At 41.8% G+C, this 19,169-nt stretch overlaps 1 protein-coding gene across 9 annotated transcripts in view; it reads left to right on the forward strand.

Annotated features, from left to right (window-relative positions):
- spri (sprint) overlaps positions 1 to 19,169 on the forward strand; it is a 163,902-nt gene that overhangs the window by 122,459 nt on the left and 22,274 nt on the right. For all 9 annotated transcript variants that reach the window (XM_043428631.1, XM_043428632.1, XM_043428640.1 and 6 more), the window contains one exon: positions 17,885 to 18,005. In XM_043428631.1, the coding sequence (XP_043284566.1) occupies positions 17,885 to 18,005 (121 nt within the window). The remainder of the gene's footprint in view (positions 1 to 17,884; positions 18,006 to 19,169) is intronic.

Here is a 19,169-nt window from a genome sequence, read left to right on the forward strand (position 1 = left end):
ATTACTCGATAACTAAGCAGAAGAAAATTTTGAAAAAAATGGTGTCTTCGCATTTGATGTTGAAGAACATTATCACCAAATTTCATCAATTTCTTATCATTTTGACGAGTGTAGCCACCCTCCTTAAACTAGTACGTAATCCAATGTATTATTAATGTCCCTTGAGTACGTAACTATTGAAACCGTACTCTCAATCAATTACCTGCTGAATGAGTTAATGGAGCAAACTCATGTACCTATTGAAAAGCTTTACAAGTCTCCATTCGCGTTCAAAAATTCATTAACGTACATTCCAGCTTCATATACCTATTATATATTCTCCATGAAGGGAGAACAAAGAGAGAGAGAGAGAGTGAGTCAATTTCGGGGCAGAAGGAAACTCGATGTAGGTTTGGAAAAACCTTAATGAACGTTCTGTCGTCGATCAAAGCGGAGGCCACTGAGGGTCGGTGGGACAAAAAGGATCGAGAGAGACGGAGGGACACCATCAAAGGAGGTGCTTTACGTCATACTCAAAATGCCACTCCCGGGTCGAGCCCTTGACATTGCGCGATTGCCGCTTTGGGGGTGCATGCTCGCGCTCTCTTACCCCTTTCACAGGTTCCTTCCTCTTTCGCTTCCTCCCCTTCCGCTCGCTATTAATGTGCTATTGAATCTAACACACGACAAAATCCATGGATGAGATCCTCGCGGAATATAAACGTAAAAAATGTATGCGCATTAAACATTTAAAAACGGTGTGACAAGAGTATTCGTCAAGTTAGAGATGTAATTCTGGAAAAAAAATCTCATCTCCGAGTACGACTGGAGATAAATCACTGAGGCGAATAAAAAAAGATCCTTGATGTAGTCGAAAAGCACCGAGAGACGAAGGGTTGAGGCATTTAAACATTTGCCTGACGAGCCTCTTGTCGAGGGTTGGAAGATCGTGAGGTGTGCACGGATGTGTCAAAGAAGAGACGAGTTTCATTCGCATTTGCCGTTCCTTTTACTTAATTAAAAAAGACTCGATTCCTTTGGTTGTTGTTCTTCTTCTTCTTTGCTCTTCTTCTCCCTTTTTTCTTCTTCTTTTCTTCGTGTACCTTGAAAACTGAGAGGAGCTTAACCGCGAGAATTAACTCGCCACGGTAACCCCTTCTTTGAATTTCAATTTATTTGCGTGGCTGACCAAGAACGAAGAATAGCACCGAGTTCAAATCGAGCCAAGAAAAAGGGTGAAGAATGTAATTTAAAAAAAAAACGTTGCCAAGTCTGCGACGATAAAAAGAAAATGAGAGGGAAAAATAAAAGAGCTTCCTCGTCTAATAAAAATTTGTTTAAACAACGTTGGCAGAATCATTTCCACAGACTTGCACGTAATTTGTCAAAAATAAAATCATTCACACAACACATTTTTTTCGTTCGTTCCGACCAGTAATAGGAACTTGGAAAATTTCATCTTTTTAATACTTTTCGCTTTCCTGATGTTTCAGCCGCTTTCAACACTTTGCAATAAACTTTTTCATTACGTTACTCCATTTCTACTGCCTTGTTTGGTTTCTCGTCTGCATTTTTCCTCCCTCTCGTCGTCGCCCAGACCGCCCCGGGGGTAAAAGGTCGATGTACGAGAAAGCAACAACGTGAGAAACACGATACTTCACTCTAGGGCTAGTGTAACCCACACAGAACGTGTAAATATACATATACAAACTCGGAAGGAAACACACAAGATCATTTATCACCTTATGTATCGAGGCTGCAGTTTATTTCGTTCTGTGATCGAGGAAACGCAGCGAGTAGACTGCGAAAACACACATAAACTGGGAGTATTAATATTAAAACGTCTGAATATATTTAATTTCCAATGCGAATTGATTTCCTTATTTCACTGAAATCCTGGACGTTCTTAGAGGCTTAGTCTCGGCTCAACGTCGCCATTCGGAGGGTCGAACACCAAGAAAAACCACGTGAAAGAGATCTGCCCAAAAATGAATGTTAAAATAATATAATGTAAGAAATCCAAATTTCTCCATCAAAAGAATATGATTTCAACGACCCCGCAGTTGTGATTTGAGATTCAAACGACGAGTCATTCAAATTTACTCGCCCTTCCTCAATTTCGCTATTCAGACTGAAAAACGACACAAAAAATGTGCAAAATTCATGGATTCGTTCAAAAGAAGCTCGTCCCTACACAGCCCAACGGACTTGACGATTTTTTAGCCTTTTTTATGCCTTATTCCGATCGACGAACACTCCGGAATTTCCATTGGAAATCACCCCTTTCCATTTCTCCTTCAATCCTCTCTCTTCCTGCTGTCCCAAATCTCGATATTCTCTCGTGATTTTCCGCATATCGTTTCGAGGAGTGGATAAACCACACGACGACAGTGAAATGCAAGGACGATCGTTCTCAATGCGATCCTCGTTTCTCTGACAATCGCAGCGGATATCCACCAGTAGAAATCGATTCCTCGCGCGTCAAAAGACTCGAGGAGAGCAGGAATAAATTACAGAAAAGCACCGACGTGTGTTCTCCTTTCCTCGCACCGTCCTGAATAATTTATCGCAAAATCCTCTTCACGACAATAATAATCCACGGTGACGAATGTAAAAATGCTTGCACAGTCATCAGAAAAGCTGTGAGGAAAAAATGATTTGATTTTTTTCCAACCAAAATTAAGATGAATGGAGAAAAAATTCTTTCAGCTAAAAATGTATCGATTTGATGATCCCGCATTGGATCAATTTCATCAATCACACAAAAAAAATGTTCTTCGAACAAAGCGGTAAAAAACAGAGACAGAACGCTCGGTTTATTGTTGCCCGATACGTCCGGTGTATCTGGACTCTGGTTCTGACATCGTTTCGACATTTCCTCCGTCTTGTTCGGTCCTCGGTATGCTCTTTGGTCGTCGCCTGATCAGCGAAGTGTCACGAGGAATCTAACGGACGGAGCCTGCCGGAAATGACGATCCAGCGAATTAAGGGGCTCGGCTGATGAACGCGAAATGGCTAAGAAATGCACGGCAAATGGTTTGAGTGATGTTAAACGACCGAGAGAGTGCATGAGAATAGGAGAAAGAGAGAGAGAGAGAGAAAGCACGACAAAGAGTTGTAGGTTGGGTTAGCAATTTTTTTTAAACACACAAAGTTTCAATCGAGAGAGAAGGAGGAAAAGTCGGAGCGAGCGCTCGAGAAGAGAAAAGGAAGGGAAAAAGTAGTGGCTCGACGAAACAGACCGTGGAGCTGCTCAGCGCGTGAAGTGTCGCGTGTTGTACCTCCACCAAGGGGACTTGTAATCCAAACCCTCTTTTTTTCCTTCGTTCCCTCTTGCTTTTTCCTTCTTTGCAAAACGTAGCAACGAGCCCCAAACGCAAAAGCCAGCTTCGAAGCCGTCATCGCTTCTGAAACCCAAGAGGACCTCTCTGGCTTCGGTTTCGCTCCACAGCGAGAACGCAGCTGCGGGGGAGGCTGCCCAAAGCCCTCTTCTTCCATCTCCGGACAGAAGAGCAGGGGCGAGACCTGTTTCGAGCTAAAACACTGGTGTAACGCGATAGCTTTAACGTCACCGAGTCGAGGGGCCTTTTGCACTTTACAGGAAAAGCAAGAATCCCATTATTCAATAATTAACATTATTTCCGAGGCAGATGCGATGAATTCGAACGAGTAGGAAATTCGTTCCGACCATTTTTTAGAGAAAATTGTCAAAACTTATTCTTTGAATTTAAAACCCTGGACGACTGAATTATTCATCATGAAGAATTTCATTTGATGCTTCTCTCCTGCTTAAATTATTATTTTCAATAATTGATAAGACTGTTTATCTCCACGCCAGCAAACGTACAATCATGCCGAAAGTTTACTCATCCAAGCGATCTCGCATCTCAACGAACGAATCTTTCAGATCCCTCTTTTTTCGTGTTTGCACCCTCCGCAAAAGTCTTCGAGTTTATTCTTATTTCTATACTATATTTTTCTCTCAATTCCTCTCCCTCTCTCTCTCTCTCGCTCTTCCTCTTTACTCTCGGTATCTAATCTTGCTATATCACTTTCTCCCACATTCGTCTCGCGCTGTTTGTCATCTCAAATTGATCTCTCGCATCCCTCGAGGGCCCACGAACGGTAAATATCGTTAAGAGAACTCGCTATTCACCCGAGTGATGTTTCTCATCCCTCTCTCTCTTTCACTTTCCGCGACCGAGAAGACAGAAATTTAGTGGATGAGCGAGCTCAATTTGCTCGATTCTTCGCAGCATCCTTGAAGCTCGCTCGAATCTTTATTGTTGCGAAAGATACAGATATATTGAATTTAAGGATTAAATTGACCGAAATTGAAAAATGTAGGATGTTACGAAGCACGGAAAAAATCACTCGAAGCCTCCATTATAATGGAAAATGTTGAATATTCTTCAGCAAAGATTCCAAAAGTGACAATTATTTACAACGCATAATTGCCAAAACTCTTTCCAATCGAATATTCAAGTCGATCCGTCCTGAGTCACGTTGGCTTATCAAATGGCTCTCAAGGATCTCGGTAGCTCGATCCAGCAAAACATGACGAGTGAAAAATTTGCGGTGAAATAATGAAAAATCAGTAACCGGATGGTGGTGTTATTGGCCGGAGCGAAAAGCGGATATTGGAAGCCATCCAAAGGGCTCTATCCGCGTGGATAATTAATTGGACTCGATGATGCCTGCCGATCGAAAGCGCTCGAGAAGTCCCACGACTTATGGCCTTGTTTTTTTTCTCGTACTCGTTCTCGCGAGTGAAGAATAACGCAGCCGTTGAGTCAGACTCAAGCCGGGGATAAAACAAGTTGAAAGCAGGGAGAAAAGCAATGGAGGAGAAAGAGAGAAGAGCATAGAGATGAGTGAATGGAAGAAGATCTGAATTCACCCTCCGACTACTTCCGGTATGTTTCTCCGGCCATAGAAACTTCAGGATTACTCACTTCTCTCCTCCTACACGCCTTATGAACGTCGCTCCTTTCCGCCCCGTTTTTCCTCTCCGCAAATACGATTCAAGATATTGGAAAACTTCTGACCATTGTTATAGTGTTGCCTAAGCACCGCCAGATCCGCCTGACACACTGATTAAGTATAGCAAACTCAAACAATCGTGACTACCGGTATCGGGTTCGGCCAATCTTTATTAGCATTGCGAAAATATTCGTTAAACACTAAAAATACTCGGAGCATCGACCTCAAGCTCACCGAAATATCGGTGAATCAGCGAGAGCAAACGGTTCCAAGAGATTTGTATGCGCTCGAAACGAGCTTTTTGTGTTCGTCATTATAAAATTGAGGCGTGTTTCCTTCACGATTATTTCACCAGAATGTTCGCTCCTTCTCTGAATTATTTATATCGCTACAGTAACCATTGTTTCATGTGTTTCTTTCCACGAGCAAAAGTTCTGAAGGAACGAAAGAGCTCAACTTCCGAATTGGCAAAAGCTCGAAACGAAATCACAACGATCGAGTTCAACTTGCTCGAAAATAAACAGCTAACATAATTTCGCAGCTTTTCTTATTTCGCGGTCATCAGAGGGTACGCGAAGATTGCTAAAGTTTTCTCAGCCGAATATGATCGAGCTAGCTGGAAGTAGAAATGCGGGAAGCTTGAGAAGTAATGAGGAAAAAAAGGGAAAACGTGTCGTACAGAGCTCGCAAGCTGCGCGAATATCGCCTCGTTTTTCACCTTCTCTTTCCTCCCCCTCATCTACCATAAGTTCTCTCAACTATTTATCACCATTTTTCTACACTAGTGAAATAGAACGATAGTAGAAAAAAGGATGATATCGAGGGAAAAGGGGTTGAAGCGCAGAAGGAGAAGGCTCGGTTACGCGTTCGGGGTGCTTTCAGTGCACACGCGCGTATAGCTCGGCATGACGAAGAGCCTCGCTGCTATAAGTTGTCTAAGGAAATCCTTCTCCCCTTTTCACTCTCTTTCCTAAACCTTTTTCCCTTTCGATTCCTTGCGTTCTTATTGGCCGTTCCCTTCGCGTGTCTCGCATTTTCTCTTTCGCTCACTCTCCTTCTCTTCTCTTTTTCATTCGGCATCTCTCGTCCGGGCCGCGTACCACCGTGTACATATTCGATTCTCCCGTACGTTTCATAGCTACATCGTAGACGGTGAGAGAATTTCAAGTTTGCGAAATTGAATTCCCGTCATGGTGGTTTCCATCCCTCTCGGTACACGCGATCTCCCCATGATGGAAGCTCCGATATGTCCGTGATACGATTATCGCTTTTGAAGCCTCCGCGGCGGCGGCCGCCTCCTATTCTACAAAGTTATGAAAGTGCTTCGCCATATATCCGGAAAGGAACGTGCGAGATACGAAGACGATGTTGAGGGATCGAGATATCGGCGATGCTCCCTTCTGCGCCCAATAACTTTTTCCGCAAATCCCTTTATGCCGTGTGGTCCGTCAATGTACACCGGTTCCACTTCGAACGGCTTACGATAACAAATTGACGACTTATTCACGGAGAGACTTTTATAACAAAAATTACTATGTTTTTATAGTAACGTCGGACCACGTCGATATTATAATAATAATCGCTACAGAGTGTGTAAAATAATGCAAAAGTTTGGGGAACCATTACCACAGTTCATAGTAAATAACGTGACACGTCTAAATAACTTGTTCAAAATAACTTGGTCAAAATAACTTTAAAAAAATAACTTTATTCAAAAATAACTTCGACATAAATAACTTCTGCAACAATAACTTTTGCAATAATATCTTTCGTAATAATAACTTGAATATAATAACTTTTCTGAATTATTAGAATACTATAAGATATATTCTGAACTATTATAATACTATGGCTATTCACACCTGTGTGCACGTGTGTGTATAATTTGTCAACGTATTGTATACGACAGATATAATCGTTGTTTGAGAGAATTTATTCAGTACGGCAGTGGTCATTATGCGATGATTATTACATTCAAGTTATTATTACGAAAGATATTATTGCAAAAGTTATTGTTGCGGAAGTTATTTATGTAGAAGTTATTTTTGAATAAAGTTATATTTTTTTTAAGTTATTTTTGACAAGTTATTTTGAACAAGTTATTTAGACATGGAGCCGTAAATAACGCGATGTACGGTATCAAAAATCAACATCGAATGAATTTTGATTTAAAACGTAGTAAATAATGAAATGATCAGATCAAAATTTAGGAGATAACATAGCAATGGTTTCTCTGTGCTATACGAAAAATTGCATAATTTCGTATTTTTCTTTTTACCGCACTGAATTTTGCTCAATAACATAGCAAAATTCATGCGCCCACCAATTATTTGAGGCGTTGCATTTATTCAGTACGGCAGTGGTCATTATGCGATGATTATTACATTCAAGTTATTATTACGAAAGATATTATTGCAAAAGTTATTGTTGCGGAAGTTATTTATGTAGAAGTTATTTTTGAATAAAGTTATATTTTTTTTAAGTTATTTTTGACAAGTTATTTTGACCAAGTTATTTTGAACAAGTTATTTAGACATGGAGCCGTAAATAACGCGCTGTACTACATCAAAAATGAACACCGATCGAATTTTTATGAAAAACATAGTAAATAGTGAAATGATTTGATGAAAATTTAGGAGATAACATAGCAGTCGTTTCTCTGTGCTATACGAAAAATTGCATAGTTTCGTATTTTCCCTTTTACTGCACTGAATTTTGCTCAATAACATAGCAAAATTCATGCGCCCACCAATTATGTGAGGCGTTGCGAGTATAAACATGAAAATTAACCAGTGGCACATAATAAAATTTCAAGTAATTTCAGTCCAGTTCAATTCACCAATTTTTAACATTTGGCCAAAGACACGAGTGACATTCGGATACCGATACATCGTTTGATGTAAGAATGTCGCAGACATAAATTTAGCCTGTCGTACATAGTAAAATTTGAGAGAACTACTTTCGGCATCAAAATTACTATGCACTTTGGTTAAATGTAATAGAATGGCGATATAGAACAGCGGTGCTACACAAAACAGCAAATTTTTCTAGCAAATTCATCCGAAATATTCGTATAGAAGACTCTCCGTATTGCAAAGACCTCCATTTGTAATCGACTTTTTTTTATTTTCTACCTGCTTCTTTCCCTGATCTGTAACAATTCACGCGCTTTTTATATACCGTAGCCTGAATTCTGGAGTCACCAAATTTGAGGGTCGTTGGTCCCGAACGATTTTACGCCAGTTTAAGGAAGTTCGCGCGAATCTAATGGAAATCGAAAATTCCAAATTTAAGAGTTGCATTTGGAAATATGCTAGAAATATACACCATGCATCTAGTCCCGGAATTATTATAGAATCTGTGAGTTTCTCTTTGTTCAATATAGATCTATGTCAAATTTACAGCTTTGGATGCTGTGAAATTTTCTCTATTCACACCCGTCACTTCATAATTCATTCGCTCGAATAATCATTATTCAAATTCGTCACAATTTTCAATTTTCCTCTTCATTATCATTCTTCACGTATTCATACACCCAATGCTCGTCAAATGTACAAAAAAAAGTTAGCTCAATTTTTTTATACGGAGGCTTTTGCCCGGGGGCTGTGGATGGGGTCGACCGACAATGAAATGGAGAAAAGATCGGATCTCGTACCGTATGACTGGCCAGTCGACGTTAGAAATAATCCTTAGACTTCTTGATAATGATTATTGACGACCCACCTCGATGACGTCCCCAGCGAAGAGGGCGAGCGCATGAAATCGAGCCGCGATGAGAGGGCGATTCCCCTTCTCCGGAGACGCACAAATTTGGGAAAATCGGGCAACCGCAGCGCTATGCGACATAGAGACACGCGAACTTGTACGGTTTTACCATCGTTGTAGGCGATTTTGCCATTGTTTGTAGGCGATGAGCCGTAGTCAGCAGCAATAATAAGACCTTTCAATTTCAGTTTGCCTTTTGCCGAAACATGTTCTATATAATCGAGAACTGGATCGACATCCCATGATCTTGCTCGTGTTGGTCTCTGTTTGAAAACACCACGCATGAATCCCCTTATTATCTCATTTCCCGACAATTTTTTGGACGCTATCAACGTAATCGCTATGCCCGATCACAATTTAGTGTACCATACTCCGCTCCTTCTTTAAACCGTTTGGTTAAAAACTCGATTATTTTAATCGCGTCAGTACCGAATATGTCATAATTGATAATTTATTAAATACATAATACATAATTTTCTTAAAAAAGCTTGCCGGACAACTGACCTGCCACCAGCGAAAGTGATCGTGCTAGTGGATGCGACTTCTCCCTGCAAGGGGATAATAGCCATTTTTTATTTGGCTTAAAGATGATAGAGGAGGCCTCCTGAGCAGCGAATTGAATAGGGGATCCACGATTGAGTCGGCCAATATGGTACTACAACGATACCTTGGGTTTTATCGGCAATGAATTTCTTCAGAGTTGGTAAAATTGTCGTGAATGGGGGGGGGGGGGCGAATGCGTACGCTTTTTCTTTTTTCCACGATATTGTGAAGGCTTCGACTCTATAAAAATTCGGATTGGGAAATCTTGAACAGAATTTCTTCACTTTTTATTAGAATCCGTGGCAAAGAAATCAATGGTAAATGGTCCAAATTTCCTATTTATTTGTTGAAAGGCTGCTTTTTCCGACAACTCCCATTCTGTGTCCGTATTTGTAATTCGAGAGGCTGTATCTGCATGAACATTTTCTTTTGACGCTGTATATGAGGCACGTATCGAAATTTTTCTCTCTTCACACCAACTCCAAATCTGACGCGCGAGCTCGGTCAAAATTGGGTATTGAATTCCTCCAGTTTTGTTTACGCACGCTATTGCAGTAGTATTATCGAACCTTAGCAAAATTTCACAGTTATGCAATTGATGCGCAAAACTTTTTAAGACGTAAAAAGTCGCTAGAAGCTCCAAATCGTTTATATGATGTTTTCTTTCCTCAATTTTCCACCAGCCGCTTATGGATACCTCATCACAGTGAGCAGCCCATCCTGATAAAGAATCATCTGAGAAAATCTCGGTTTTGTAATCGAATGTTCTTATGGGATTTATCCCAATTTGGCTGTTTACTTCCCACCATTTTAAATCTTCTTTTACTTTGGTGCTTACTGCCTCATAATCTCCGTCATTTATTATCAGCGCGAGGAATTTTTCTCTCTCGAGTCTGTTACATATACGGTGCCGTACTCAACTGCTGGACACGCTGCGTTCAAGACGCCTAATAAATGAGCAAAGTGTCTAATTTTACATTCTGTTCCCGGTCTAAAATTGTTTAGTAATTTTTTAATTTTTTGTTTTTTCTCGCTTGTCAATTCTAATGTAAAGTTCGTTGAGTTTATTATAAAGCCCAAAAATTTACATTTTTTCGCTCGAGTTAGTGAACTTTTCTTATGATTTATTACAAATCCAAGCTTTTCTAATAACTTTTTGATTTTAACGTCCTCCATTTTAAAATGAGGAGCTTTAATAAATTTGTCCAACTTTTTTAAAGTTAGTATGAAGCGATTCGAGCCGTCAGGTTTTGGTACCAGAAAAATGGGGGATACAAATTGACCGACGCATTCCTCGCATTTTTCTCTAGCAATTTTTGGATTTCAGTTTCTAATAATTCTGGTTCTCCAGGTTTCCATATTCGTTGTTCAGGAGACCGAAATTGTACTGGAGTCTCTTCAAACGGAATTTTATATCCTTGTACGCAATTTATTATAAAACAATCTCGTTCATAATTTTTTGCCATTCATCGATAAAAACGCTCAGCCTTCCTGCTATGTTTCTTATTACCTCTCTTATTTCTTTGACGATTGCTTCGTCGTCGAACGATTTTTGTCGCGATTCGTTGGAGTTGATCAATACGATGCTCTCTGTTTGAAACGAACTCACTGTTGTCGGTGATATCCGCCCGTCTGTCTGTGTTGAGCAGACGGGCCTTTCCAGTTTCCCTGATTTTGTGTTCGATAGGAAGGTTTTTTCTCTGGAACCTTGATATTCTGGCATACGGTCTCGATCGTCTTAACCTCCTTAATCTGTTCCGCTAAGTTATACCCATAAAGCCATTCGTCAGAATGATTTGCCTCTACTACTAACTTCACGTTTTTCTTCATTATTGGATTAATGAACGACTTTCTTCCTACAGACTGCTGATGAAAAATGTCAGCCAATAATTTCCCAGTATCGGAAAGAAGTTCGATGAGTTTCATCTGGTCGACTTCTTCGACGGAGCAGTCGACTGGCAACGATATAGCTGCGCCAAATGATACTATAGCTGTGCCCAGGCATTCTTGCCTTTTCACAAAGTGTTCGTCTCTTTTCTTGGCAATTTCTGTCATTGCAGCTCCGATTTCTGAGTGTTTAGTTTGGGAGGTTCGGCATTTTTCGTCAGGCTTTTGACATCGTCCTCGGACAACCCCACTTTCATCCAAGTCTGCCAGCGATTTTTAATCCCCGGATGAAGTTTGATTCCTTCTCCTTTCGTCGCATTTGGGTGATTTCCCAAAAGGTTAAAAATTTCTTCGTCTATAATGATGTCATTTGAATTCTCTTCGAGGCCTCGCTTCATTTGAGACGAACCATCTACCGAGTCTTGCTCGCAATTCTCATCTTTATCCCCACTCTGTGTGTTTAGCGCGTGACTGTCATGATCTCCTTATAAGAATCGATTTCTGAAATACAACTTTCCTTTTCGGAGTTCGTAAGGAATTACTATTATGCGTGCTCGTGTGGAGCTTTGCTGATCTTGTTGTTCTATTTCCCTTTTTGGGTGGCAAACTTCGTGTGGAGCCTGTCCACTGCTTTTCGTGAGGAAATAGCAGTATAACGAAAAATTATAATGTAGCTCGTGTAGAACCTGTCATTACTCCCTGAATTCAGATGGAAAAATTCTATTTTGCATACTGTACCTGAGCCTTCCTTCATAGAAGATTTTTCATCCTCACTTTCCACGTGTTTCTGCGCCATCAAATCTGTGACTAGCTTTGTTAGGTTATGTATCTGTAATTGCATTTTTTGCAGCTCTGCGTCAGTTCCGACGTCTGCCCTCTTTTGCTCTCGCGAAGGGGATCGAGAGTGCTTTCTCTTCTTCTCCTTTCCCATTGTTTTATGTGTTGAGGTGTTTATTTTCTTGATTAACCACTGCACGAGACTACTCTTTTGTGCGAATTCGTTGAGCACAACGAAACGATATGAGGAAACTGAGCATGCAGCGCCATCACCGGATATAGGCCACTACTAAAGGCGGGAAATTTAACCCTTAGTGTGCACACCTTCACAGCGAGACATTTCGTGCACATGGGGTCACTTTGAACCCAGGTCATTTTTGACATCGAATATCTAGGTAACTATGCGCTTTTCGGAATAAAAGGTTTAGTCACTTTTTGCAGTGAATTGATCCAACTTCAAGGCTGCAATGTCGGATTTCCAAAAAAATCTTTTTTCATTCTTCAAAAACGTGCTCAAAGTTGATAGTGCGCGTAAAAAGCACTTTTCCGATTAAATCTCTCGTAAAAAATTAAATTTTGAGTTTTGAAAAAAATCCTTACAGAGTTTTACAGACAAGGGTCCATGCTTTAAGGGAAAAATAGTCCACTTTGCAATCTTTCCAAAAAGTGTATTTATTTTGGAGTATGAAGTGGCTATGCTCCCTACTTTTAGAGAGAGGATAACGATTTCTGAATATTGGGGGTTTTACTTATGAGATGCTCACCTGTAAATGCTATTCATGTGAGAAAGAAAATTTTGGGGTCAACCTGACCCCGGATACACACTAAGGGTTAAAACTCTAAAGTTGTGATAATTGAGCATAGCTGACGCCACTACTACTGGTAATTATCGAGAACGAGACGTCACAGTATAATCAATCTCAACAAATAAGTTACACATAATTTTAATAAATGCGAGAATAAATTAATTGCTTCTTTGATCATGAAAAGAGCAAAAAAGTTTAGTTGCTTTTTTGAGTTTCAAGTAACACATGATCATTCTTAAGATCGATTTTCTATCGTGACGTTTCACTGATGATTATTTGTAACTGTAGAGAATCAGGACGCGAAGCGCAAGACTATGGAATTCATCGGTGCAACTAGAAAAAAGCTATAAACACAAGTTCAGTTGGAGAAAAACGAAATTTTTATCGCATCATCGCTCAAATATAAAAACAAAAAAAATACACAAACTTAAAGCGAGCCACTCGTGCAACTTTGTTGTTTCTCCATAATTATTTTCAACGTTTGACCAATAAACATGAAAATTTACTGCTGCACGATAGGTTTTTCCATCGAGAATAGTGGAAAAAGTTGTAACGGACGCATTATTTCATTCGGTACTCGGGAACGATTACCGTAATCGTATCACGAACGCGATAAACTGAGTAGGAAACCGCGAATAAGAAAGGTGGAGGAGCCACGAACGGGGGGAGGGGTTGCGAGGATGGATTGGCGGAATTCCAATTGTAACGAGGCAAAACCGCGGCGTCTCGAATTGCTCCGGAGAATAACGCGGAGCCGGATAACGCGAGAGAGCAGCCCGCTTCGCCCTTTCCCCGTACACATTTGCTTAGACAAACACGTGGAGCGAGGCCAACCCCCGAGTCTCTCGCTCCGCTGCGTTCAAGTTTCCTCAATAGTCAGGTCGGCACTGCATACACGCGCACACCCTCACCGCCGAATCAACCTGTGCACACACACACTCGGACTGCTTTCCCTATGTCCATACACACTCACCGGTATATGTGCTTATCCCCTTAGCTACCTCAACAACCCCTTTCTCCTTTCCCGTTCGCAAGGACCGCAGATAGACGAGAATCGAATTGCTGATTGGTGCGGCGATCGGGGCTTCCTCAACCCTCTCAATCCACGTTCTGATTTCCATCCTAGAATCGACTGATACGAATCGATTCAATCGAATTATCACCTCTACCGTAAACAGCACGCTTATAAGAGTAAGAATCAGTCGATCAAGCTCAGTTGGAATTTTCGAAATGAAAATTCTTTGAGGCAGTTTGACCGATTAAAAAAAGGCTCTGTCAGCCTGCGCAGGACGATGGAAAAAATCGACTGACGGAGCCTTTTTTTAAACCGCGTTAAAGAATTTCGATTTCGAAATTTGCAGCTATCTCTCTCGCACTCACGGTTGCGATATGTACCGGCTGATCCATCTTGTGAAAGAACTTGCCACGCGATCATCCACAGATGAGTTTCTATCGTATCGAATATTCGAAAAATCTTCACTTGGACCAAAAAGTTGTTGTTTCGAGAGAATTCTCGTCAGTTGAACCGAGATGAAGACACTGCATTCGCTGGCTCTAATAAGAAATTTACACTCCGATGCGAACTGCGAGCTTGTAAAATTCAAAAGGAGGGAAGTTGCCCAGTGTCGAGTTGTTACCCCCCAATTCAAGAGTGACTTATGATTTTTTAACCGAACATCAGTTCACGAGTTTTTCACTAATTCAATCTCAATCGCGAAAACCTCCGATGTCCCACCGAGCAAAAATTAGCACCGAAGATCGCCATTCCGATGTTTTTATTCTTTTATACTGCGAGGAATCCTGATGAGAATCCGATAGATTACCCGGTGCTCAGTAAACAGTTTCTTCGATCCGATCGTCTGCTCCGAAAGGTCAAAGGGCATCAGACACCCGGAGGAAAATAAAAAGGGAGAAGGAGAGTGACAGAAAGAGTTGAAAAGAAAAACAGGAATTCTCGTATCGTTCTCGAGAACAAAAAAAAGAGAGTTTACGAGAGGCGATGAACAATGCGTCTTTTAGCTCCGTGTTACAAGGGCATTACACACATTGGTCGATGCCTTACGACCTACCCTCGAGGACTTCCCGATGAGAGAGGCGCACACGAGGTTCGCGGAAGCCGCATATACTCTCCCGACGAAATCGTGTGCAGGCGGCTCTCTCGTTAATACATAAAATCCTGTGCAGGCTGCAGCAGCCCTTGCAGGGGGTGGAAGCGACGAGGGTGAGTTTCGTCGGCGGCGGGGTAGTGCGGTGACGGCGAGACTGGACCACGTGTTGAGAACCTTTCCAGTCGCCATGGCAACCCCCGCTATGATCGTCTCGCTTGCACCGTAGTCGAATATACTCGTGACACACCCACGCGGAGGAACAAGAGGAAATTCCTCGCGTCCACCCCTCTCGGCTGGCTGCCACCCTCGTGCTCAACTCGTGAGCGGACCGACGCGCGTCCAACTCTTCTCCAAAGAGGCTTATATACGTATACATTCACGTGTATAGTATATATGTAAATATGTGAATAATTGTCGTGTAGCTCTCGGTACAACACAGATGCGATGCCACGAATCGCTTGAATTTATAACATTCCTCTTCTCTCAACTCCATTTCATCATTTTAATATCATGTATTCATCCGCTATTGCGGAGCATGGCGCAGGAATACATTAACGACGAGTTATCGACGTAATTTGAATGCGATTTTAATATGCAAACTACGGTATTTCTACTTTAATTTGCTCCCAACCGCTTTTGGGGGAGCGAACCTAATTTCTTTTCGAAGTAAATTTTCTTTTCGACTAAGATTTACTTGACTAAGTCCGCTTATGAACGAAGCGATATGGTCCGACGTTGCTATAAAAACAGTAATTTTTGCTGTAAAAGTCTCTCCGTGTACCTCCCCTATTTACATCAGTTCAATTCCAATGTTTGAGGATCGATTTATCGAATTCTGTTAACGATCCTACCTCCTTAATGTTTTTCATCATACTTTCAAAAATTCAGACGTTATTACATGGGTTAAAGTCCTCCGAACAGACGAGCCGAAGGCGTCCGGTGATGAAAAACTCTCCCGAAAACTCGTACTGTCGTTGACGTATTTCCATTATCTCTGCGGGAAAAAAAGTGAAAACGGAAAAGAGCTTATTGCGGCTGACTGGGATCGCGGACGACGCAAAAATCATTCGTCCCAATGCCGAGAGAAGCCGGGAGTAAGAGAGGGAGAGTGAGGCGGAGGAGAAGGGTTGCGGACGCGACAATATGGAGAGAGTTCGAAATAGACGCGTCGTCTGAGTTATAAAATGAAACGTCAAACGTTCATGGCAGCTGAAGGCTGAAGCAGGCGATTTGATACACCGAAATATATAGACAGAGATGAATTTCCTCGCCGTTGCGACGAGCTGCCCGTACCCAGCAGATAGGTTAGAACGCTATTGTACACGGGAATCGATGTTATCGGAGATATATCGTCGATGAACACGTATCGAATAATCCCAGAGGGGCGCGAACTCCACCCCAACTCGAGGCCATCTCACTTCCGTCTCGTCTTCGGTCCTTTTGGCTTCTCTCGAGGGACAGCATTGCTACGTCCGATAGACACGCGCATTCACAATCAAGCACTGTTTTCGTAATGGAAACCTCGTAAGACGAAAACTCGGGCATTTGCTGCAGTCGAGTCCGCTCGTAGCAATACGGATCAGACGATTAGTGCCGACTCGAGAAACCCGAGTTTTTTTCCATCTCATTTCTACGCTCATGTCGAATGCCAGTCCAGCTACGATCGAGTACTTTTCCCTGAGCTTCGAAAAATACTCTTCGATCGGGCGAAATGAGGCCAAATGTTGAAACTCTGCCATTGTCAAAAAGTTATTAAGAGTCACCGTTCCTCCGTGACATTATTGTTAACGTTAAAACCTCTCTTTGTTCGAGCGTTAAGCATCGTTCCTGACACGTTCGGGGGCACGCCACAATTTTTCTAAATAACTCCACGGAATGCCACGAACAAAAGTATAATAGAATCTCCCGGGAGCGATGAAATCTCGTGTCTTGCAATAAATCATTACTAGTCATGAGCCTCGATATCCGATCGGAATATAAATTATGTGCTTCGTGTACCCCGCGCCGTCGCACGTTATACAATATGATCCGGAGCGGAGGTTCCTATCTCCGCGGAATCCCCAAGGGTCCATAACCCATCGACAGAGACTGAAAAAATATACACAAAAAGGAAAAGCATGCACGAGCTTGTGCCACGTAGCAAATAACTCTTCGAGTTATCAAGTCCCTCCGAGGACGTACTTTCTCGGTACGTTATTTTTCAAGAAAATAATATAAATGCATTCTGCATCGCTTGAACTCTGCGCGCCAGAACTTACATAATTTCACTTCCTGCACGTCAAATTTTATTATCCTGCATCTTACAATTATACAGTATCGCCTTGTGCAACGTTTATGTACACGCGTACGAAAAGCGAATGCTGTTATTTGCGGGCCGTGTAATCGTCGCTCACACACGCCGGCTCTTCTGCACTCACGAAACGTCCTAAAAGTCACGGACCAACTGAAAGTGAATGTTTGAGCCTGCGGAGTTGGGGGGGAGCGAAGATCTCTTCAATTATCTTTACGACTCGTCGCATTGTTTGACTCTTTTCAATTATTTAATCATTTTAACGATCAAACATTGTTTTTTCATCGAAAATGAACGGATCGATAAATCGATGAATACGCGGATGGATAAATGGACGATGGTACTCGGTGTTTGTAGCTAAGCTTTTGACAAACTATATGACTCCGAAAGTTTGGACATTGCAAAAAAGTTAACACGAATTTTCAACGAGATAGAGTCGACCGCCGCAAAATTGGCACTGCTTTTTCGTAATCGCGACGAACCACGAGATTTTGCTGAAGAAACTCGTCTGAATAATGCAGACACGGTCGTTACGTCGTTTCCGTTCTGCTAAATTAATGTCGACGTAACGTCCGCAGGTGATAGAAAAAAAAGCTGAGCGTTGCTGTTGAGCAACGAAGTAGCTGCTGTCGCCGCGCTCGATTTCTCATCTTTTACGCTGTCATTTATTTTCCTGTTTTTTTTTGTATCATCGAAAAATCCCACTTCTTTTACCAGACTTGATTCGTTTTTCATCTCGTTTGCAGAAACGATGTCTTCCTGGAGCCGTACCTCCAGCAACACGGAACCGTTCAGGTCGTCAGCTCGCCGAGCACACCACCGCCGAACCCACTTCAGCATCAGCTTACGCACCTACATCATGTACAGGTAAATGTCACCAATTGTGGCAATAAATGACAAAATATTTGAAAAATATGGTTTTCAAGGAGAAAACTCGAAATCAAAATCCTCCAAACTTGATTTTAGTTTTAAATGGTTTCTCGTGAATGTTCATTTTTTTTCTTTTCTTTTTTTTGAAGTCTCAACTGTTGTATTTCGTTTCACCCCGGACCGTTAACGGACACGATTGTATTGGACTTTTTTCTGCGCCCCTCTCCCCGGGCTGTAATTTCATTTGAAATGCAGACTGACGCTCATGGCAGAAGGAAGGAGTGAGAGAGCATTCGTGCAATTTCGATCTCTCTCACTCTCTCGCTCTCCCCCCATCTCGGACTGTAAGGGAATTAAACGCGGACGCGGTACGCATAACGAACGAACGGTTAATTGCAAATCCCTTAATTGCTCGTCACCGCGCGCAAACGGGCGAAAGTTTATCAGGGATGAAAAAACGGAAGACACAAAAGCTCCGCACAATACTTTTGCCGGAAACTTGGCGGTATGACTGTATTCATCCCTGCTGAATTTATATGCCGGTATCAGGAATTACGAATTTCAGGACACACTCCGAATTCTTTCCTTCTTTTTTACCGAAATAAGCTAACCCCTCTCCTCGTATCTTTCTCGTAAAAGCGGCTGGAACAAAGGGAAATGGAATTCTTTTCATCATCCTGACGTTATACCGGGTGTCGTAAACTCTCGGAAGCAATTAAGCAAATCGTTCCAGTGCCTCGTGCTCGATGGACCGTGAAAACTATTTCGCAACAGTGGTTGCAGTCCGAATCGTCGAAATCCACATCCTGCATTCAAGAAAGTAACAAATCTTTTGTTTATTCATTTATTGAATTTCCAAACTGTCTTCAGTTTTTCTTCGAAATCGATTAATTTGTTGGGTAACGAAACAAGGTTCGACGAAACATCCACTGAACTTCGAATACTGGTAAATTCGATGAAACGACAAGAGAAAAAGGTTCGCTGAAATCTTCGTATCGCGATCCGCGCAACATTCGTGAAAACTTGTTCCGATTCGTCCAAGAATATCGGCAAAGAAATCGACTTTTTGTTTGTTGCGAATTCATCCGAGCGCGCCCGAATCTTGAATCGATTTGAGACAAATCCTCCACGTGCAGTTGAATCGGTCGATTTGAGAGGAAA

Source organism: Venturia canescens, chromosome 9 (genome assembly GCF_019457755.1).
Source record: "Venturia canescens isolate UGA chromosome 9, ASM1945775v1, whole genome shotgun sequence".
NCBI lineage: Eukaryota > Metazoa > Arthropoda > Insecta > Hymenoptera > Ichneumonidae > Venturia > Venturia canescens.